The 23,659-nt window shown below is 43.4% G+C and overlaps 1 protein-coding gene across 5 annotated transcripts in view; it reads left to right on the top strand.

Moving 5' to 3' along the window:
- Window positions 1-23,659, top strand: part of CHD7 (chromodomain helicase DNA binding protein 7) — a 183,428-nt gene that overhangs the window by 43,032 nt on the left and 116,737 nt on the right. For all 5 annotated transcript variants that reach the window (XM_059673112.1, XM_059673114.1, XM_059673110.1 and 2 more), the window contains exon 2: window positions 18,233-20,057. In XM_059673112.1, coding sequence (XP_059529095.1) covers window positions 18,411-20,057 — 1,647 coding nt within the window. In that variant the 5' untranslated portion in view covers window positions 18,233-18,410. The remainder of the gene's footprint in view (window positions 1-18,232; window positions 20,058-23,659) is intronic.

The following is a 23,659-nucleotide window of genomic DNA, read 5'->3' as shown; positions in this document are numbered from 1 at the left end:
ACTCTGGGATGAGTTCAGAAATCAACGACAGGATGTGCCATTACATTGCTCAAGTGTTTCCAATTTGCCTTTCCATATCAAGAGCTAGAAACTCAAATTTTTGTGGATTATTTATTGAGAAGAATTCTTGTTTTTTAATCCGTTCAACAATCCTTGTTCGTGTACCTGCTGTATACTTGCCACAGTGATAAGTACCGGGGATAAAGAGTGGCAGCATGAGCGGTCTTCCGGGAGCCCCTGCCTGGGGCGGTGGCACGGGGTCCTGTTGGTGATGGTGTAAGTCTCCTAGCTCCTTGCTCCAGGGAAAACTTCAGGAGTGGTGCTGTGGGTTCCAGATGGGGGCCACATACAATGGTGGATTGTTAGGGAAAGAGATGTTTTAAAGAAATGTCCTGTGATCTCTGAAAGTATTTAACATTGTGGAAGCGGAGGTCAAGGATGGTTTGAAGATGAAATTTCCTGTGGTTTCTTGACGAGAGAGCTCTTCCACCTACATACTAGTAGTCAGGGAGTCTGAGGAAAGAAGTATTCCAAAAGCTAGACCTCGAAGACTAATCATAGTGGTGAATAAAAAAGTTACGCCTTTTTATATTACCAAGCATATTTTTGGCAGGAATTTGAAGTAGTTAAGTCATCCTCTTAGCATCCCTGAAGATGACAGTTGACATTAACCTATTTTGTTATTGGGAAAGGAAATTAAAGAGGTTACTCTCACTCAAGTTTGTTCAGCAAATAAGTGGGAAACGGGGAGAATATATTTAGCATTCGGTTTTTACCTCAGAGCTTTGTAGGATGCCTTGTAGCTACATTCTGAACCCTTAAATTGTTAGTTTAATGAAAGGATTGCAGTCATGTGGCTAGGAGCGTGTATTGTTGGTGATTAGGAAGAGATTGTGTGCTGCCAGCCCTGTTTAGGAGTAGAGGTGGTGTGAGATGTTACCCCTCTGAGAACTCTCCTTCAGGTGATTGCTTGGTCTGTGGACTAACACTCCAGACAGAGGAGGCGTCTGGGGCCTTTTGCATAGAGGGGGTGCCTGCAGGTGTCCCACTGCCCTGGCTTCCCTTTCTCTAGGTGGGCTGCCCCTTCACAGCACTGGAAGTGATGTGTTCTGAGAACTGATGGTTTCATAGTCTGTGTAACCCAGGTGCTAATGTACCTTTAGGGAAGCACCTTTCTTTAGATTATTTGTGGTTCCTGGGTAATTTTACATTTAAGACGGGAGCTCATTGAATCATTTATATAAATGCGTTCAACTTACCTGTATAATCGCTCTTTTTCAATCGTCTGTACTTCTTGAAACCTTGGTTACTTTTCTACCACTAGGAGTGTGAATTTCAGAAGAGGACAGCTATACTTTGCATATTTCTAATTGCAAAACTACTTAGGTTAGTGTCTTAGGGTGGAGGGTATTCACCATTTTGTTCAGCCACCTTTTCGCCTCCCCACCACCCTCCTCCACAGATGAGAGGCCAAGAACCAGAGAGACAGCCTCACCTAGTTGCCATATTTTGTGTATTTAAGCTTCTCATGTTAAAGGAGAAAGTGATCATTTGATCTGCATTGTGTCCTGATCATGTGCTAGGTACTGTGTTCAAGTGCTTTATATATACACTCTGACTTAGTCCTCATGAATTAGAGGGGGGTGGCATTATCTATATTTTTAAATGACAAGAGGAAGTTCTAGAATGGGATGTCATTTTAGGGTTGGCCTCGGAACTTAGTGAGTTCATACTGCCCTCTGACTCGGCCACTTGGTTCTGTTTATTCTCAGGGCCTTTTGTGGTTCCATACAAATAGTAGGATTGTTTGTTCTTTTTCTGTGAAAAATGCCATTGGAATTTTTGATAAGGATTGTATTGAATATGTAGATTGCTTTGGGTAGAATGGACATTTTAAACAATATTAATTCTCCCAACCCATGAGCATGGAATACCTTTACATTTGTTTGTGTCTTTTTCTATCTCTTTCTTTAAAATTCAAACCTCATAACCATCTCCTCCTTCTGAAATCAGCAAGCCAGTTGAAGCCATTGCAGTGAAACCACATTCACTTCTCATTTACTTCTTTGATTCTGTACATCCTTCTCCTTGTCCCAATGGAAGAGGCAGATGCTGCCCCTGTGCACTGGATCTTCTCCATTTCCCTTCTCCAGAGATTCATGCCCTTAATTGTCCTCTTCTGTGTCCCCTCTTAGACCTCTTGCTCTTTATGCCTCCTCCTATTAGTGTTTGTGTGTGTGTATACATATATGTGTGTGTATACATATGTGTGTATATCCTATATAATAAAAGAGAAACATGTAAATTAACCATCCCTCCACTATACTCAAGCCACGCCCACAAGCCACACCCACAAGCCAATGAGGAGTGAGTGTGCAAATTAACCCGACAAAGATGGTGGGTAATTTGCATACACAGAGCAGAGTGTGAGAGCCGGCAGCTTGGGGCATGGCTCCCGTGGTCACTGGACGGAGAGCAGAGCAGGAGAGCCGGAGGCTTGGGGGGACGTGGCTCCCTCGGTCGGGGGGGAAAACCCAGAGTGTGGGGAGCACCAGGAATGCTGGGAATCATAGTTCTGGTGGTAGATGGATCTCCTAGACCAGTGATGGTAAACCTGTGACACACGTGCCACAGGTGACACGTGAACTCATTTTTTTGGTTGATTTTTCTTTGTTAAATGGCATTTAAATATATAAAATGAATATAAAAAATATAAATCTTTGTTTTACTATGGTTGCAAATATCAAAAAATTTCTATGTGCGACACGGCACCAGAGTTAAGTGAGGGTTTTTCAAAATGCTGACACGCCGAGCTCAAAAGGTTTGCCATCACTGTCCTAGACACTAGAGCAAAGTGAGCCTGTAGCACGTTACTGTTGCAGTGGGGGATGGAGGGAAAGCAAAGGTGAGAGACATAAGTAAAATCAGAGTGTCTAGGAAAAATTAAAGGGAAGATATCCTAAAACTTCCAGAAAATCTCCACCAATGGAGCAAAGAAGAAAAAAAAAAGCCTCTATTATTCTGTGAGCAACAAACCAAACTAGGTTGGGGGCCTCAGACAATTCACTCATATGATTGCAAAGACAGACAGAAACTCCCAGATTGGAGAGGGCTCCCCTGAGGGCTCCCAGATTGGAGAGGGTGCAGGTCAGGCTGACGGACCCCCCCCTCCACCCCCCTCTGCACCCCCCAGTGCACGAATCTTCGTGCACTGGACTCCTAGTATGTATGTATATGTGTGTGTGTGTGTGTGTGTGTGTGTATAATCTGAGGATATTTTTCCATTGATTTTTAGAGATTGTGGAATGGGGGTAGGGGGGAGAGAAACATCGATGTGTGTGTGTGAGAGAGAGACATCCATTGGTTGCCTCCCGTACACATCCTGACCAGACTAGGGATCGAGCCTGCAACTGAGATATGTGCCCTTGACTGGAATCGAACCTAGGACCCTTCAGTCCAAGGGCCGATGCTCCATCCACTGAGCCACACCAGCTAGGGCAGTGTTTATATGCTTTATTAAACAAGTGCTTATATAGTACTTACTAAGTGGCAGACACTGCACCAAGTGTGTTACAAATATTAATGCACTTAATTCTCCTAATAACCCTATGAAATAAATACTATTATTATCCCTGTTTTATTCTGAGGTACAGAGAGACTAGGGAACTTGTTCAGGGTTACATGACTTGTGTTTGGACACAGTCCCATTTCTCTCAGGTTGATTAGACAAATACTCGTCCTTCATCAGTCCCCTTCCCCTGCAGCCAGCTTTTTTTTCACCTGCTCAGTCAGAAGTTGAGAGCCATATATACTACATTGTCTCTCTTCACCCATTATCACCTTAACTTGAGCCCTGGAACTTCTGCCTCCTCTATTTTACATAAACTACTCTTAGAGTTAGTACTATCTACTCATGGAGTCTGATGGGCATTTTTATGTTCTTTCTCTATAGCATTTGAACTTCTTGATCACTTCCTTAAAACTTTCTTTTGGTGTCTTGCTGGCTGACCCTCTGCCTGTCCTGTTCTTTTCTCTTGTCATTCTAAACATAATTCTCTGGGTGATCTCATCCACTCCAAGCTTTTGCCTTCCTTTTGTTGATCAACAACTTGAAGAGCCTTGTCTTCAGCTCAGCTTTCTCTCTGGAGCTCTTCCCTTGTATATTGTGCTGCTAACTGGATAGCTCCATATGGATTTCCTCAACACCTCTCCCTCACCCCATATAAACTCTTCTTCTTTTCTGTTCCCCATATTTCAGTGAGTGGTATTATTAAATCTTCTCGGCTACCCAAGCCAGAAACCTGTCATGACTCTTCATCCTCCAACATGCAGTCAGAAACCAACTCAGATGGTTGGGTGGTTCTGTCTCTTGAGTATCTCCATCTTCTCTTTGCTGTACCTGAATTCCTGTAGGAGCCTTCAGACTGGCCTTCTTGGCCCTGGTCTTGTACCATTCCCACCCCTCCAGATCTGTAATGCACATTGCAGTAAGGGGCATGCTTTCTAAAATATACATCTTTCTAAACAGCGTAACTCAAAACGTGTGAGCAACATTTCCATGAACTCAGAATGAATGCTGAGGTCCTTCATGGGCTTGCGCATGAGCCACGTTGAGGTCTTTGCAGACATCTGAGTGTATCCTGCCTCCCTAAGCCTCAGGGATAGATTTCTCAGTCCCCTATGCTTTGTTCTTGCCCTGATTCTGTACCTGCCAATCTCCTACTTGTCCTGTAGGTATTAGCTTGGACAGTCACCTGTAGTCCAGCACTGCCTGTCCATTTTCTGTCATGATGAAAACGCAAATGAGCTCTGTATTTGCTGTGCCCGTTTTGGTAGCCATTGGCCACATATGGCTATTGACATTTGCATATGGCTAGTATTGCAGAGGAACTGGTCTTAAAATCTTTTGCAACTTTAATTACTTTACATTTAAATAGCCACAGGGGGCTAGTGGCTACTGTAATGGACAGCATGGGACTGTGTGCTTCTTGGCATTCTGTTCTTCACCAAAACACTTTCCCTAAGAACAGCAAAATAGCTGATAGTATTGGAGGGGTCAGAAACAATTCACAAAAAACAAACTCAGGAACTCAAGTCACATTTCTATGAAGATGTAAGACTATTATAATGCAGAAAAATGATTTTATCAAAAAGAGACTTTGATCAACAACCAGTTATTTTCAGCATATTCACATGGCTACTTCTTTTAAACTGGATTTACATCTGAAACGCTTAAATATAAGTTGTGAACAAAGAGTCCAGGTGAAATGAAAATTTACTTTGAACATTTTGTTGTTTGTGGATGCCAGATAGCATTATAGTTTTTCATGATATTTGATATTGGGTTGTTAGCAAATATCAGTGGGAAGTTAAAATAGGTGCGAGCAGAGTGTGGAGATCTTTGGACTTTTGGGGGAAAAAGTTGTTCAAATATAAGCATTGAATAGAGTTTAATGCCTTTCTTTCTTGGGCGTATGAGTAGGTAGAACAGAAAGTAGAGAAGGGATTGCCTAGTTCGTTGGAGCCTGTTGATGGGAAACTGCCGCAGGCCACGCTGATCTGGGAGGTCCTCTCTGAAGGCTGGAGTTGGTCATTACACAAACAAGGAGTTGCAAAGCTAGAATATCGTCACCAGTATATGGTTCTCCTTTTAAAGGGCACAGTATCAGTGGAGAGATGAGAGGCTTTAACTTCCTGCCTCAGCCTGACTCCCTGTGTGGATAGAATCTTAGGGGCGTAGTGCAGCTTATTGACTCCCCATGCTTTTGTGGCTGGAGGAGGGGTGTTGGTAATATACTGGCGAGGCATATACTGGCTAATCCCTTCAATATTTTTGAGGCCCTGAGTCTGGCATTGGGATCACAAGTGATAGACGTAAAATTCAGAGTTTTCCTCGATGCGCTTAACTATCTGGGCACTCTGGGTGTATTCATAGAGATAACGGGACATTTACATGGTTCATGATGAGAGAATATTGAAATATAGTCTATTCTCACAAGTGAATCTTTCAACTTGACAGCCTTTATTCAAAGGAACAATGCAAAATAAGGTAACATAATTAAAATTCATTGTACAGAAATGTTACAAATGATTCTGGGAGGTTAAAAAAGCTACTAATCGCTAAGTTTGTATGCAGCCAATAAAATTTATTTGGATATTGTCGATCTAAACAATCTCAAGTACCCAATGGTATTGAAAGACTTTTCCCTTTGCCACGATGAGAAGAAGAGGTTTTCTCAGCGTTTGAGGACGGCAGTTTCAGTGCTAGGGAACCTTGGCACTTGAATATGCAGAGCTCTTGACAAGTGGCCAAACCAGAGCACGGAGGCTTGTGAGTGTATTTTTGAAGCAGAAACTCGAGATACAGGGTCCATAAGAACATATCTTGCTCTTTCTAGGTGTAAGATGCAGTCTGAAGATGTAGTGTGGGAAGTAACATATTCTATTTAACAGGGCTCTGCTTTAATACTGAATCTTCAAGGCTGTTTTAGAAACTTTGAGATGTGTTTGTTATAGCCACTGGTCTTTAAAGGCACTAAGCTCTTGGTAGCTTAGAAACCTTTATTTATGTTCTTCAGAATTGTATATAGAAAAAATTTGTGAATATTTTCAAATCATCGCCAAGAAATGGGCATGAAGTAGAGAATTTGGTATGTTTAGGGATGTAATTGATATGAGCGAGGACATTAGAAAACTGTGAGTAGGTATAATATGGTGAACATACTATCACTGATGAAACTTAATTCCTTAGATTTTCTCATATCTGGATCATAATTTTATTAGCTACTGATGTATACCAGTTAAACTCACGGAAACCGTACAAATGGGTGGATGCAGCCGTCGGAGGCCTTAGTAAACTCCGTATTTTAAAGCTAAGTGCCTGGCTCTTTCTGTTTGATTAAATCAAGTAAAATTTAATTATAAGGCTTCATTGTTAGCCATAAATTACATTGATCATCCTCATTATGCAAAATAAATGTCCCACCTGATAGTAGCTCATTTTCTCATTTTGCCTTTTTCTCATTTTACAGTCTCTTTTACTTGCTAACTTGAGGTGAACGTAATCCGTGATCAAAATGGACACATAGAAATTTCTAACTACATAAGTAGGATCCCTTTTCAAGCTGAAATATAAAGTTTACTTGCAAGTTAGAATGCTATACTAATGTTAGGAATCTGGTACACTCATGTAAAAAGTACTTAGAATTGGCTATTGAATGATACTTAGGGGAAATGTGAAGCAGGTCATTGCAATCAGTTTTCAGTGCTCCAACCAACTGAGCCACCTGGCCAGGGCTATACTAATTTTTGGTAATAGTTTTGATTATCAAATAGTGTTGATTATGGTAGCATTGTAGAACCCACTCACATTTAGAATAGTGTAGGTCTAGAAAAATGGTTCCTGCTTTGCTGTAAATCAAAATGGTTATGAAATAGCAGATGCGAAACTGTTTACTGTATCTTCTAGCCTTAATTCCATTTCCTTTGTCAAATATAATTTATTCACAATAGGAATTTAATACGGTAGTCACTAAGTAAGTTACCTTTTCTTCCCTTTTTTCTACCTTCTTGAGTCTATGTGCAGTTCTCCAAAATACTTTCTCCAGATATCTTCCAAGACCTCCTCAACCGTCCTGACAGCGCTGTTCCACTTTTGTATTGCTTGCTTCCCTAATGGAAATTTGAAATTTTATAATTCCTGTGTACTTCTCTTTTGCAAGGAAAATGGCGTCTTAGAAAACTGTTAGAGGTTACTGTGTGACCTCTGCCCTTGGTGTCTTGTGACACTTTGCCTGTCTCTGCTCAGGTTTATTCATGATGGATAAGGTTCCTCTCATCACATGTGCTCTGCTGTAGCAGAGAAAATAGATTAATTATTTTCAGCTGCGTGTTGCTGAAGGTTTTTTGTTTTTTTTTTTCTTTCAAGGAAAAGAATGTTGGTGGTGTGTGTATCAGAGAAGACTAACTCTACCCCTTTCCCAGCAGAATTGGGGACAGTTTTAAACTCTCCTGGAATATGAGACAAGATCCCTTTTTCAGCTTTTCCAGAACCTCTTAAAATACAAAGAATATAGAAATTGCCAGATCAGTTAGTTAATCAGTGACATCGGCAGTAAGTACACAAAAAGCAGGATTCTTACAAGAGCAGTTGGCCGTTTGTTGCTTTCCAGCTCCCAGCATGTTGCTCTTGTCCCATCTTGGCATCGTCCTGCTCCATGGTGTCGGGTAGCTTTGAGGGGTCTGTGATTGCCAGGACGTCCTGGACAGAGGGTGGCCCCATAGCTCCTTCCTTCCCTCCTGTCCTACGCTCACTTTTTGTAGGTTTGACACCACCCAGATGCTGTGTGTGTGTGTGTGTGTGTGTGTGTGTGAAGTCAGTAGCTTGAAATATATCTAGAGTGAGTGGGAAAATGTTTTCAAATGGTGATTTTTTTTAATTAGGCTAATAAACATGTGGCGTCATTTGCCTTTATAGACCAATCAAGTTTTGTTTGTTTAAACTATCCCAGGATATTTTACAATATTAAGTAAGATACACTAGCAATCACCAAATTTTGTAAAATTTATATTCTTCTATTTGTCTGCACTATATAAACATCCTTCAAGTGGGTTGAAATAGATTTTTGAAGTTTAATTTTTCCCTACTCAAAGTAAATGACACTTAAAACATTTTTAGTTACTTATTTTTGGACCCATCTTTACTTGCTCCCCCCCTTATCTATAATAAAATTAATGACGGCAGTAAAAAGATAAGGGATAGATCCACATATCTGACGTAGGTTCATGTCTTATTTACAGATGCAGACATGCTGCGTACAGATATGTGTAGCCCTCTTCGCTCTCATTTCTCTTCTCCTAGTTCATGTCGAGCACTGCAGTGTCACTAGACTGTGTCCTGTTCTATTGCTGGCCCTCACTAAGCTGTGAATGGGAGAGAGCACCCTTTTCCTAGTTCGTGGTGGGACAAGCAGGTCAGCTGTCTGCCGGCCATCCTCTTAGGGGTTTAGCCTTTGAAGGGGTTAATTTCAAGGAGTAATAGTTCAGTGTTGAATTGCAGGGTGTAAAGGCTGTTCTCTAAAGGACATCAATTTCCATGAACCTTGTGCTTTAGTGGCACAACTTACATATAGGACAATATGTACCTTTTGACCCACTTAGGGAAAAAAAGTTAGTGCTGTGGCCATGCACTTAGTATAAGCTGTTAGTTGAGTGCTGTTGCGTTAGTTGCCTTGGAAGAAAACACATTAGCCCCGCACTCTTACATAGAAGAAAACCATCTTTATCTGAAAGGCAGCTCAGAGTATTCAGACTCCTCCAAGTTATGTAGAAATAACTGAACGATTTCTGCAAGAAACCTGTGAAATACCGTGTTATGTAACATAGCATTAGATATTAATGTTAACTGCATTTTTTTTTTGTCTTGCAAAAATGATTGGCAAGCAGAAGGCGGTATCTTTAAAACTTAAACCATTTAAAAATATATATATTTTATTGATTTTTTTTACAGAGAGGAAGGGAGAAGGATGGAGAATTAGAAACATCAATCAGCTGCCTCCTGCACACCCCTCACTGGGGATGTGCCCACAACCAACGTACAGCCCTTGACCGGAATCCAACCTGAGACCCTTCAGTCCGCAGGCCCTCGCTCTATCCACTGAGCCAAACCGGTTAGGGCAAAACCATTTTTAGATGTCCACTCCTTGTAAACGATTACAAATTAAAATTTGTCATTAAGGGTTAGTCATAGTTCTTTGGCTAAGGTTAGTATTGTTTCTTTGTCAGTCACGAATGCCAAGGCTGCCTGTCCTTAAATGGGAGAGGGCATATCTTTGTATCATTGCTTTGTAATTCTTTGGGATGACTGACTTCTTTTTTTTTTTTTTTCAATCTTTTTTTTTTTTTTTTTTTTTTATTGCTTAAAGTATTACAAAGGGTATTACATATGTATCCATTTTATCCCCCCGCCCTAGACAGTCCCCTAGCCTCCCCTATCACCCAGGGTCTTATGTCCATTGGTTATGCTTATATGCATGCATACAAGTCCTTTAGTTGATCTCTTACCCCCCTACCTCCTGCCCCCCAACCCTCCCCGGCCTTCCCGCTGCAGCTCGACAATCTGTTTGAGGCAGCTCTGCCTCTGTATCTATTATTGTTCAAAAGTTTATAATGGGGATGACTGACTTCTTGTTGATTACTCATTCTCCCACTAATCGAGGAGCATTCAGAGCCGAGTAGAGAGGAGCTCAGAGTCTGAGAGCAGGACTCCCGAGCTTTCACATGTGCAGGAGCCACCAGTGCCCTTGTTAATAAAATGCAGATTCTCGGTCAGGAGGTCTGCATCTCTCAGCAGCTCCTAGGGGGTGCCAGTGCTCTCAGGACCCCCTTCACAGGCAAGGATCTCGTCTGCAGCGAGACAGGCAAGGTAAACAAGCAAGAACAACCGTGTGTTTGGTTTTGTAGCTCCTGCCCCTGGTGCACTGGGAATCCTAGGGAGAGTTTCAAAATTAGCCCGAGAGGGGGAGACCTGAGGGTTAGGAAGCTTCCCTGGATGGCTGGTAACAAAAGAACTGCACAGTGCAGGTGTAGGGGCAAAGAAGGTGAGGAAGTGAATGCACCGCTGCCAGTAAACTTTCAGTGGTTTGAGAGCGCCAGCCTGGGTAATTGTGTTTCGTGGGCAGAGGGCAAAGGACTCTGAGGATCTGACTACACAGTGCCTTCTGCCATGCTGGAGCATTTGGACTTGATCCTGAGAACTAAGGCAACTCCTCTAAAGATTTTAATCAGGAAGAGACATGATATGGTGCCTTTTGTGTTTTAGAAGATCTTTCTGTCAGCTCTGTGAATGTGTTGAGCCCAGACTTGGACAAACCAGTCAGTCTGTAATGCTTTGTCCTTCACTAAACCATGAAGGCCTGATTTCACCAGAGGTAGTGTGAATGCGAGGAGGCAGGCTTGTGAGATAGGTGGGAGGCAGGATCAGCAGGCTGGTGGATGGGCTGAATATGCAGGAAATCTGGGGCATTTATTAGAACAGCGAGCTGTACAGGACAGAGGCCACAGCTGTATTGTTTAGCTCTGTACACCCAGAGTCTGTGAATTGCTTTATGCAAAGCTGGTACTCGCTAAATATTTTTTAAATGAATGGATGATGGGAAGGATTGAGGTTATTTCATCCATTGGCTGGGTCGGAGGTATGGATGGAGATACTACTAGCTGCTATAGGGAATGCTGATAGGAAGCATAGCGTTACTCTATACGATATCAATTCCAAGCATAGTTTTCCCTGGTGTGTGTGTGTGTGTGTGTGTGTGTGTGTGTGTGTGTGTATATTTTTTCAATTATCAGCAAAATTGGAGATTACCTAGTGATACAAATGGAAGCTAACTGTAAATGCAATTATTCCTTTTTTTCTATATTAGTCTTAAGATAGACCTTCTGAAGGACTTTACATTCTTGTTTATTCTTTCTATGTCTTTCTCAATAAAATAGTGACTGAAAATAATGTACAAAGCCTGTAAGAAAAATAGTGAACTTAACTATAGTTCTGTAGATTTTTAGTTGTAAACATTATTTTAAAAATACATTTTTTATTTCAGAGAGGAAGGGAGAGGGAGAGAGAGAGCTAGAAACATCAATGATCAGCTGCCTCCTGCACACCCTACACTGGGGATTGAGCCTGGAACCCGGGCATGTGCCCTGACTGGGAATCAAACTGTGACCTCCTGGTTCATAGGTTTTCGCTCAACTACTGAGCCACCATGGCTGGGCAGTTGTAAACATTATTAACAGGCACTAGTAATATGGCAATTATAAGTGAAAAGGATTTTGAAGAAAACTCTACCTAAGTGCCTGAATTTTGTATAGTTGAAAATCATTCCTAACATTATAAAAGTGTTAATATAAGTAGAAATATATTAATAGAAATATATGTTGGGAGGTAATACAGAAAGGAGGCATTTTTTTAGCTTGAAAAATATAATTAACAAGATATATATTGAAATACTATAACTTTCATTGCAGGGGTAGGTGTAGATCTTTAAAAGGATACTCATCTCTGAGCTGGAGAAAACATTTTTCATCAAGGAGAATTTTTACTATGGGATATAGCCTTTATCTAAAAGTGTAAGAAGAAATATATAGCCGAGCTGTTCATAGAATTTTCTGTAATGATGGAATTGTTCCATATATGCACAGCAGCCACCAACCCCATGTGACTCTTGAGCATTTGAAATGTAGCTTGTGCGATTGAACAACTGAATTTTAAATTTTATTTCGTTTTAATTAATTTAAATAGCAACATGTGGCTAGTGGCGGCTGAGCGGGACAGCACAGTTGCAGCGAATTAGCTCCCCCTCCCACACATGCTAATGAGAAAGAAAATGTGGTCTTGTCCAGGGGTTCAGGAAGGGTATCATCTGGTCGATGAGGCAGATCTGCAGCTGACTTGTGGTGAGCTGATGTTGGTACTTGGAGGCATTTTCTGATTCTTTATCTGGATCATTGTCCCTTGGATCGATGCCTTCCCCCATGGCAAGCCTTGGGTTTTCCTCTTCCCCCAACTGCTGTTGGGGGCCCCTGGTGTGGATTGCTGTCTGCAGGCTTCATGATCTAGCTGAAAGGACTTCCACTTAGAAAAGGTCAGCAGAGCTGAGCCCTTTATCTTCTGTGTGTTCACCTATCAGCTCTTGGATCCTTGCCCTCTTACTTATTTACTGATAGATGAGGAGAGAGAGAGAGAGAGAGAGAGAGAGAGAGAGAGAGAGAGAGAGAGAGAGAGACACGGAGACATCGATGTGTTCCACTTATTTATGCGTTCATTGGTTGATTCTTGTATGTGCCCTGATGGGGATTGAACCTACAACCTTGGTATATGGAGTCGATGCTCTAACCAACTGAACTACCCAGCCAGGGCCCCTTCCCCTCTCTTGTACCATTACAGTTGATCTTGTGCTGAGGGTGGTGATGTGTGTCTTTCAAACTGCTAGACATTCCTTTGGAAATGCTGGTACATGCTTCACCCAGACCCAGGCATTGTTGTCACAGGTACACTCTATACTCCAGGTTCCTTGGAGGTGGAGGAGAGAAGTTTAAAGAGAACAGCTAGAAATGAAGCTGTAGAACAGTAATAGTCTTCAGCATCCGCACGTGCCCACGTGTTAGATGTTTATGGAAAAAACCTCCTTTGGATGGCATTCTCCTTATACAATTGGGTAAAAAGTGGTTGATCTATAGGAAGTATTTTGCATGTGAAAGGTTTTTTGTATTCACGTATTTTCTTGTTAGCTTTCTGGGTCACTGTGTTACCATATTAAAAAGTGGCTACACAGTAGTTAAGCATTTGTCTGCGGAAGTATTGGATGTTAGGAATTCACTTCAAAATACCCTATCTAATAAAGAGGGAATATGCTAATTGACCCTCACGCTGTTGCAAAGATGGTGGCGCTCACAGCCAATAAGGAGGGAATATGCTAATTGACTGTCATACCCTCAAAGATGGCAGCACTCACAGCCAATAAGGAAGGAATATGCTAATTGGCTGCCATGCCCTCAAAGATGGTGGTGCCCACAGTCACAAGATGGTGGTGCCCAGTCCCCTCAGCCCCACCGGGGCAGCAGGCCTGCCTCTGGAGTCCCCCAGTCCCCTCAGCACCCCAGCCACCCAGGGCTGCCCGAGGCTCAGGTAACCAGGGCCGGCCAAGGCTTGCACTGCTGGCAGTGGCAGCAGCAGAGGTGTGATGTGGGCATTGCCTTTCCCTGATTGCCGGGTCGCCTCCTGCCCTGAGGGCTCCTGGACTATGAGATGGGGCAGGCCAGGCTGAGGGACCCCCCCCCCCTTCCGGTGCATGAATTTTCATGCACTGGGCCTCTAGTTTATGTATATTTTTGCACAACTTATTTCTTTCATCTTGGTTTGCTGTACACCCTTTGCTTCCATCTCCCATTATATGTGCTGTTTACTTGTTTTTTTAAGATCCTTAATGTGCTCTTTCGTATAGAAAGTATAAGTAAACACTTTTTTGGAAGGAAACTTCTGTTTGCTAGTCAATAACTGTTTCAGTGACCTATCTCTGAGTAAAACGGATCTGATTTGGGCCTTTACTATTTTGCTTCCCCTAGTAAGGTGCCATCTCATCTATACAGTTTTCTTTTATCTTTGGTAAATGTTGCCATTAAAGTATTCTGCGGAAGATGTTCACTCTTATCATTCCATAAGAGGTTTTTTTCACCTGTTAACTGAAGAGGGGTTTGGATTAGAAGTTCTCCAAAGTGCTTGCCAGCTCTGAATGTTCATAGGTGGTTCCACAGTAAGTCTCCACTGTGGGGGTGATTCTGTGAGCTGAGCTGTCTCCTGTGGTCCCTCCTCACCCCCAGACACATGCATTTTCTGAACCTTGTTCTTATCTCAGAAAATACTTGACAGTAGGGCACTGAGCAGAAACTAAAATTACTGTCTTCATTTTATATATATTTGTATGTATATCTATAGATATCTGTACCGTTTACTATATAATGTCACACATAGTTAAAATACTTGCTATCATAAATTACTAAGAAATATTTTGTAAAATGATATCCTAATTAAAAAAAAGTTTTTACCTGTGGATGTGTTTCCATTGATTTTTAGAGAGAGAGAGAAAGAGAAACATGGATGTGAGAAACATCAATCACTTGCCTCCTGCATGCACCCCCGACTGGGGATCAAACCCGCAACCTAGGTATGTGCCTTGACCAGGAATCAAACCTGTAACCTTTGGGAGGACGATGCTCCAACCAACTGAGCCACCCAGCCAGGGCACTATCCTAATTTTCATAATGGAACCCCCCCCCCCCCATATTCCCTGACTCTTAATTCTTATTTAATAGATCCTTGACTTACAGATAAATGTAAGGTCCATGAGGACAGTAGGGAGTTTTGTTTGTTTTTATTTAGACATCTGCAGCACCTAGACCAGTGCCAGGACCACAGAAAGTGCTCAGTAAATATGTTTTGAACAAAAAATGTGATTTGAGATTTAACTTGGTACTTAACGCCAAATCAAACGTAACTACAACTTGAATATTTATTGTCCAAGTGATAATTATGAGCATTCTTTGATAACACCTAAAACTTGTATTTCTATTTTTTCTTTTTAACAATCTATAAATATGCTATTCAGGCTGGTAGCCACTGCCTACAGTTGTATACTTTTGACTTGAAACGTGGCTAATTGAAATTGAGATATGCTGGTGTGAGGAACTGAGTTTCAGAGACTTATAACACAGAATGTAAACTCATGTTTAAGTATTGATTGCATGCTGAACTGATAATGTTTTACATATACTGGGTTAAATAAAAATTGTTACTAAAATTAATTTCACTCTCTTTTTGGGTTACTTTTTAAATGTGGCTATTAGAAATTTTAATACTACATAGATGGTTCTGATTTGATGGCTCATTGAACAGCACTGATCTAGACACAGAAATGTAGATATTGAATGTAGAGAATGGAGCACTCTCCCAAAAGGAGCTTTAAATGGACATCTTTGATAGAAACAAAATTATATGTTGCAGCTGTGACTTGGAAACGCGGGTATTCAAATGGTCTTGATCAAATTTAAAAAAGGCCAAAATAAATTAATTAGATTAGTTCAAATGAGAAATATGAAATCCAGCTACCAGATGGATTCCTAGCATAGTCGCCAGCCCAGTCTTGAGGTCAGAAAAGGGGCAGGCAGGCAGGCGGTGGTGGCTGTCCGAGCAAGTGCGAGCCGCCACTAATGATAGACTAAAGCCATAGATTTTGAACTTCTCTGCCCGGAGCTCACCTGATTGTGGTCCCAGTTGTGGTGGGCAACGTGTTTGCTTGATTCCAGGTAGTGCTGCTGTTTTTCATGCCGCTGGGAAATGGACTCTCAGTGGGCGGGATGGGGGAAGTGGAAAAGCGCAAGTGTCAGGTAGGATTACTTTCAGCGAGGGTTGCGTTTTGTCCTTTCCCATGCCTGCAGGCAAGTTCTTTCCCCCCTTTCTGCTCCACTCCCTCGCAGCTTCTCCCGGTTGTGCCTGGGCTGGGGTCAGAGGACCTGACCTTGCCTTGCTTCTGGGCTCCTTTCCCCTGGAGCTGCCTGGGAACCCTCTCCAGTCAGGAGGTTCCCTCCGTGACACATGGTAGACCCTGGAGGATGAGGCCCTTATCCTGGAAAAACAAGGCCATCCAGGACATAGAAGGAGACATTACCTTCCTTAAGCTAATTTGAAAGGTTATTTTGGTAAGTGGTTAGTCTGCATGGCTGGTTTAAGCTGTTATCAAGTCCATTTCAGTATTTATTTCCTTGAAAGCTAGAATGAGCCTTGAATAAATGAAGACTGACCGCTTAGGCTCTTTAGGAGTAAATTTAATTTATAAGTATTTGTTTTATTTGGCACTGGAGCTTTTGATTCTCTCTCTTTTGGATTTTAAAGTAGGTGTGTAGTAAAGCAGCATGTCTGTAAATAAAATGGCTTTTGTGCTGCTCGTCTTATTTTCACCCACCTGACCTCTGTTTTTTGGAGAAAGTACATCAGAAAATTCATGGCAGTTAGCGGCAGAGTGGAGAGACCTTTGACTTTCGCTGACAGCTGTCACCTGAACACTAGAGGCCTAGAGACCCCCTCAGGTGTTATGTCTGTAGTTCTGACAGCGAATGGGAATGTTGTTTACATTTTCTGTAAGCAAAATTCTCCCCTTGTTAGGAAGATGTTAGAGTAGGGCAGGCAGAAACGGATTTTTTTTTTATCTGTCTTATTGGTAAGTTCTCAGCAGTGTTGGGTGGCCCATTGTTCATCGTCATACTCTCAGAGAAGTGTGTCAGTGGAATTTATGACTGAGCCTGTTTATAGCATCACTTTGGAAATTCTTCCATAGACATTGTTTTTTCAGGTTGGGCAGAATCATACAATGCTTCATGTGCTCATGAAAGAGGGGAAAAATGAGTTAAATTCCAAAGATGTTTAAGATTTCAGACATTTTCCCGATGTGAATTAGTTCTTTATTAAGTTCATGTAATTAGCATTCAACAAAAATACTCTGTTTTGCTTGTTGAGACATTCTTTAAATCGGTTATTTTAATCGGACATAGAGTCTGTTAGGAACTGTTTGAATAAAGGGCGGAACATTAGATAGCGTGTAATGTGTGCTGTAGACACAGCATGCTGACGGGTGTGCCTGCCCTCTTTACCCTACCTGCTCATGTCCTGCCTGCCTTGTCCCAAAAGAAGTTAAGATAAGGGTAGGGCTGCGTGGATATTTTGAACTTCAGTTCTCATCAGTTTTGGGGAAAGTTTTCTGTTTCTATTGATGAGAATAGTCATGGTCCAGAAACTGCTCATGCAGCTAGAGTCTGTCTGAGTGGTCACATGGGCCCCTGATTCATCACCAGAGCCCGGTGCCTCTGGGTGAATAACAAACCTGTGATTGGACTAGCTCTGCCGGCAGTGTTGACCAGGAACGTGGTGGGCCCAGAGCCGCTAGTGAAATCAGTCCTCTTGGAGCATGGATGCGTTTCCGCTGGTCCTTTCTGAATCTTGTATATTCCTGCCATTAAATGTGATGAAATCATGAATTTATTATACTCTACAAACTTGCTTTCCAACGTCGTTATGAACGCTTTTTCACTCGACGCCTCTGTTGCTCTTCCATAGTTGTATGTGGGCCGCAAATATCTAATTTGTACGAAATGACTGATTTTGGTATTTGTATAATCCTCTAGTCAATTTAACTAAGTTGAGCTTTTCACAGCCCTCGGTGCTGCGGCTGCTCATCTGATTACACTGCTCAGGGGAATACGGTGGAGGGCGGGCTGTTGGTAACCAGAGCATTTCCAGGGCTTTAGTTCAGCAGATGGGCTGCTTGGCTATATTCATACATCTGCTTGCCTGCTGTGGCAGCTGCTGCTGCTTCATGTTGTGTTCTTTTGTTCTGTTCCATCCAAGAATGGAACGCTAGGAAGTGTAGTGAATGGATTAATTTAAGGTTAAGGTTAGTGTTTTGCTTGCTTTCTAAGTAACCGATCATAATAATGCTTCTGGTAGAAGCTAATGAGTTTCTCTTAAAGTGAACTAGATTTAGAAAATACAGCTCGGCGAGGGGGCTAGATTAGTATTGTTGATGGAAACCAAATTCAAATGTGTAAAATACTGGCAGTTTCCGCCATTTGTTCCTAATTCTTTGTTTTCTTCCTTCCTCCCCTCACCCTCCCCCCTCCCCCCTTCCAGGACCTATATCCAGACTTTGCCTGACACTGCGGGGTCCAAGAGAATTAAAGGAATATAGAATGACAGGAAGAAGATTAGTTGAGGATTACAGGCCTTGAGGACGAGCACCTCAGTGAAGAGAAGCACAGACAAGCTCCCGAGCTATAGTTGGGAGGAAGGAGCCGCGTGTTGGAAGAAGATGGCGGATCCAGGAATGATGAGTCTCTTTGGCGAGGATGGGAATATTTTCAGTGAAGGCCTCGAAGGCCTTGGCGATTGTGGTTACCCGGAAAATCCAGTGAACCCCATGGGTCAGCAAATGCCCCTAGACCAGGGATTTGCCTCTCTACAGCCCTCCCTTCACCATCCCTCCCCTAATCAGAATCAAACCAAGTTGACCCATTTCGATCACTATAATCAGTATGAGCAGCAGAAGATGCACCTCCTGGACCAGCCGAGCAGGATGATGAGCAGCGCCCCTGGGAACGGACTCGCGTCTCCTCACTCGCAGTACCACACCCCTCCCGTTCCTCAGGTCCCTCACAGCGGCAGTGGCGGCGGGCAGATGGGAGTCTACCCTGGCATGCAGAATGAAAGGCACGGGCAGTCCTTTGTGGACAGTGGCTCCATGTGGGGCCCCCGGGCTGTTCAGGTACCGGACCAGATACGAGCCCCCTACCAGCAGCCACCGCAGCCGGCTCCGTCGGGGCCCCCCGGCCAGGGCCACCCTCAGCACATGCAGCAGATGGGCAGCTACATGGCACGTGGGGATTTTTCCATGCAGCAGCACGGGCAGCCGCCGCAGAGGATGAGCCAGTTTTCCCAAGGTCAAGAGGGCCTCAATCAGGGAAACCCTTTCATTGCCACCTCAGGACCCGGCCACCTGTCCCACGTGCCCCAGCAGAGTCCCAGCATGGCACCTTCCCTCCGTCACTCAGTGCAGCAGTTCCACCACCACCCCCCCACTGCTCTCCATGGGGAATCCGTTGCCCACAGTCCCAGATTCTCCCCTAATCCTCCTCCACAAGGGGCTGTCAGGCCGCAAACCCTTAACTTTAGTTCTCGGAGCCAGACAGTCCCCTCACCTACTATAAACAACTCAGGGCAGTATTCTCGATATCCTTACAGTAACCTAAATCAGGGATTAGTTAACAATACAGGGATGAATCAAAATTTAGGCCTTACAAATAATACTCCAATGAATCAGTCCGTACCCAGATACCCCAATGCTGTAGGATTCCCATCAAACAGTGGTCAAGGACTAATGCACCAGCAGCCCATCCACCCCAGTGGCTCACTTAACCAAATGAACACACAAACTATGCATCCTTCACAGCCTCAGGGAACTTATGCCTCTCCACCTCCCATGTCACCCATGAAAGCAATGAGTAATCCGGCAGGTACTCCTCCTCCGCAAGTCAGGCCCGGAAGTGCTGGGATACCAATGGAAGTTGGCAGTTATCCAAATATGCCCCACCCTCCGCCGTCTCACCAGCCCCCTGGTGCCATGGGAATTGGACAGAGGAATATGGGCCCCAGAAACATGCAGCCGTCGCGTCCATTTATGGGCATGTCCTCAGCGCCGAGGGAGCTGGCCGGGCACATGAGACCAAATGGTTGCCCCGGTGTTGGCCTTGCAGATCCACAAGCAATCCAGGAGCGGCTGTTACCTGGCCAGCAGCACCCTGGTCAGCAGCCGTCTTTTCAGCAATTGCCCACCTGCCCTCCGATGCAGCCCCACCCGGGCTTGCACCACCAGTCTTCACCCCCACACCCGCATCACCAGCCTTGGGCACAGCTCCACCCATCGCCCCAGAACACCCCGCAGAAAGTGCCTGTGCCTCAGGTAAGGGAACGCCAATCCTGCCTGCCCTGTGGTATGAAATGTAGCTTGGTGAACTTAACTAATAGAATTTTCCTTTATACTTCACAAAAAGCATTTTCATGATGAGAGCCTTATTTTTAAGATGCCCCAGAATCTCTCTCTCTTTCTCTCTCCCTCTTTTTTTAATCTTGCTCCCTTAGGCATTTATTGACAATCAAAAAGTCTTGAATTCTCCTGTCCCAGGAATTGTGCTAGATGCTGAGAATGCAAAGTTAACGAAGTGCAGGTCCCTCCCTACAGGGTCTGTTCTCACTACCCACGGGGAGGTGCACTTTGGACTCAGGACACATGTCTTTTTCTTCTCCTATTCTTTCTGTTTCTATCTTCCTCTGGTTTTAAAAGACATAAAACTTTGCAGTTTTACGTGTTTGTGGTAGTCCCTCCCACTTCTTTTAGAAAATTATAACTTTTTTTCCTTGGGAAGCTGCAAACTGTTCTTCTGTAATATTTCTTTTACCAACTATTGAATGTTAGTGTGAATTTAAATTGCAAACCGTAGAAAATCAAAGTAACCAATAACCCACAGAAACTGGTCTCGAAGGGACTTTGGTTCCCAGCACTGAGGCAGGATTCTTCCTCTTTGTAAGCTGGGATTTTTGTTATCCTATAGAATTTATAAGCAGACAGATATAAGTTTCACGCTCTAGCATTCACAGCGACATTTTCCCTTTATAAATGTTGGTGTTTTTGCCCTCCGTCTGGGAAAAATAAACTAATATCTATGTGTACAGGTTATTCCCAGTGTTAGTCAAAACCACGTATCGATCTTCCACTATGATTGCAACTCTAAGTTTGGATGGCACAATAGGTGATGTTAGAGCTGTAAGACACAATGCTTGTTCTTAATGAACTTCAATCAGTTTGGGGAAACATGGCCAACATGTGAAAATACGACGAGTGTCCAGGGGTGGGCGGGTGCATGAGGGTGCTTGGACTTTGGCTGGGACTTAGCCATGGAGAGTGCACACACTGAGGATGACATTTCGGGTCAGGGGATGATTGGTTAAATGGGGCAGGGCAAGGCCAGGCCTGGTATTCTGTTGTAAGGAATTTAGACTTCAGTGGGCAGCCAGTGAAATCAATTAGACAGTCCACAGGATGGCTGGGGGACCAGAAAATGAATTGTGAGCCTGTGATCCAGGCCTGTGAGGACAGTTTAGACCAGGGATCAGGGAGTGGGACAGAAGGGATGGAAGCAATGTGAACATAAAAGGTTTGGTCAGGGAACAAAGCCATTTGGGGCATCACAGCATCACAGCTGGGAGGCATTTATTTTATCATTTTTTAAAAAATATATTTTATTGATTTTTTACAGAGAGGAAGGGAGAGGGATAGAGAGTTAGAAACATCGATGAGAGAGAAACATCAACCAGCTGCCTCCTGCACACTCCCTACTGGAGATGTGCCCGTAACCAAGGTACATGCCCTTGACAGGAATCGAACCTGAGACCTTTCAGTCCACAGGCCGAAGCTCTATCCACTGAGCCAAACCGGTTAGGGCTATTTTATCATTTTAACATATTTTTATTCATTGATTTTAGAGGAAGATATATATATATATATCTTGTTGTTCTACATATTTATGCATTCATTGGTTGATTCTTGTATGTGCCCTGACTGGAGATCAAACCTGCAACCTTGGGGTATTGAGACGACACTCTAATCAACTGAGCTACCTGGCCAGGGCTTGGAGAGGCATTTAGAACAGACTCAGAAGGTTCAGTTACTGGGGGTTGGGGGAGAGATACAAGACTCGGGAAGTGGGAGTCAGGAAACCTCACGACACAGGACATGTAGGGACTTGGGGAAGCCACCCTCAGAGGCCAGGGATTCTCAGGAGGAGCAACCAGACCAGTAGGAGCCGCCCTGCTCGCTGCCCATGAGAGCGGCTTCCTGTCTCCTAACCTGCGGCCCGGGGGGAAGCTTCTGGGACCTGTGGCTCCTGAACAGTCAGAAAGGGGAGGTGAGAAGGTGGTCGGACAAGATGCTGGAGCAGAGGGCCTCAGGAAAACAAGGGCAAAGGAAGGAATGAGAAGACTTTGTTTTCCTTTATCTCAGCTTCACAGCGAAATGTCCTTCAAAATTGACCAAAGTGCTGACCTTGAGGCCTGCTCTCCCTGAAGTCTATGGACCTGAGTGTCTTCCAGGCAGAAATGAATGGGACCTCTTTCCAGGAATTATTCTTTTTTAAAAATTTATTTCACCTCATCTTTTGTTAATCCTCACTTGAGGATATGTTTCCCCATTATTATTATTATTATTTTTAGGGAGAGAGAAAGAGTGGAAGGAAAGGAGGGAGAGAGAGAGAAATACTGATGTGAGAGAGATACATTGATTGGTTGTCTCCTGCATGTGCCCTGACCCAGGGAGCCCGAGGGATTGAACCTGCAACCTAGGTACATGCCCTTCACTGGGAATTGAACCCTAGACCCTTTGGTGGGTGGGCCAATGCTGTATCCACTGAACCACACCAGCCAGGACCAGAAATTAGTCTTTATTATTCCTTGGGAAGTTTCTTGTTAAGGTATCTTTTCAGAGCAGTGGTTCTAGATTTGTCTTTGTCCCAGCCCAGCATCTTTGCTTTGCACTGGACGGCAAGCACAGGTTGAGGGAGACCCCTGTGAATATAATCTTATTCCTGGACAGGAATTGTTGACCTCAGTTTTCCCAAGTGTTGAGAGTGCAAATACCTCAACGGGCATTTCAGAAGATGAATATGAGGACATGGTGTTGCGTCATTGAACACTGCAGGGTCTCTGTGCTGTGCGCTGGCCAGATGCTTTTTCTCCAGCTCCAGCTTCTCGAGTGTGCCACTGCAGATAAACTTGGGCCTGAATAAGGGATATAAACAAGTAGATTTGAGATATTTTCGTTATAAGTTCAATTACATTCTTCAGATTTCACTCATGACATTTGCTTTCTTATCTCTGCTTAACTTTTCATCCTCTTCAGATTTTGAAGCTCTCAGTTCTGAGAATGATACTGGGGAGGTGTAAAGTCTTGGGAGGAGCATAGACTTTAAAGTCAGAAAAGTGTTGGAGCCCCAGCTCTTCTGCTTACTGGTGTGGGTGCCTTGGGCAGCATACTTAACCTCTCTGAATGCCAGATTCTTCATCAGTGAAACAGTACCCACGCCAAAGGGTGTTGAGTGGGGTGGTAAATACCACGTGCCTGGTATGATGTCCAGCCTGTGGTGTATATGCATACGTTAATTCTCCTCTAGGTTTAATTTCTGATCTTCTGCAATGCAAGCCTTAACTTATAATTATGCCATTTCACATGTCAATACAATGCAAAATTACTTTTATTTTTAAGGAACAGGTTAATGTTATGAAATGCAGCCTTAGTTATAAAACACTAAATTTGATTTGGGCAAATATTACCCCCACCCTACCCCCAGCCCATGTTGCTGGGAGAGGTGAGGGTAATGAAATGTAATTCAAAATGCTGTCACAGAATCCTAAAGCCTCTCTTTCCCTGCGAACAACTCATATTCTACTCTAGTAGGTATATCTATCTAATCACATTTTGCTTTTAGAAATACAAAAAATACTTTGCAGTTT

This window comes from Myotis daubentonii, chromosome 17, assembly GCF_963259705.1.
Source record: "Myotis daubentonii chromosome 17, mMyoDau2.1, whole genome shotgun sequence".
In the NCBI taxonomy this organism is placed as follows: Eukaryota; Metazoa; Chordata; class Mammalia; order Chiroptera; family Vespertilionidae; genus Myotis; species Myotis daubentonii.
This window is presented reverse-complemented; position numbering and strand designations above follow the sequence as displayed.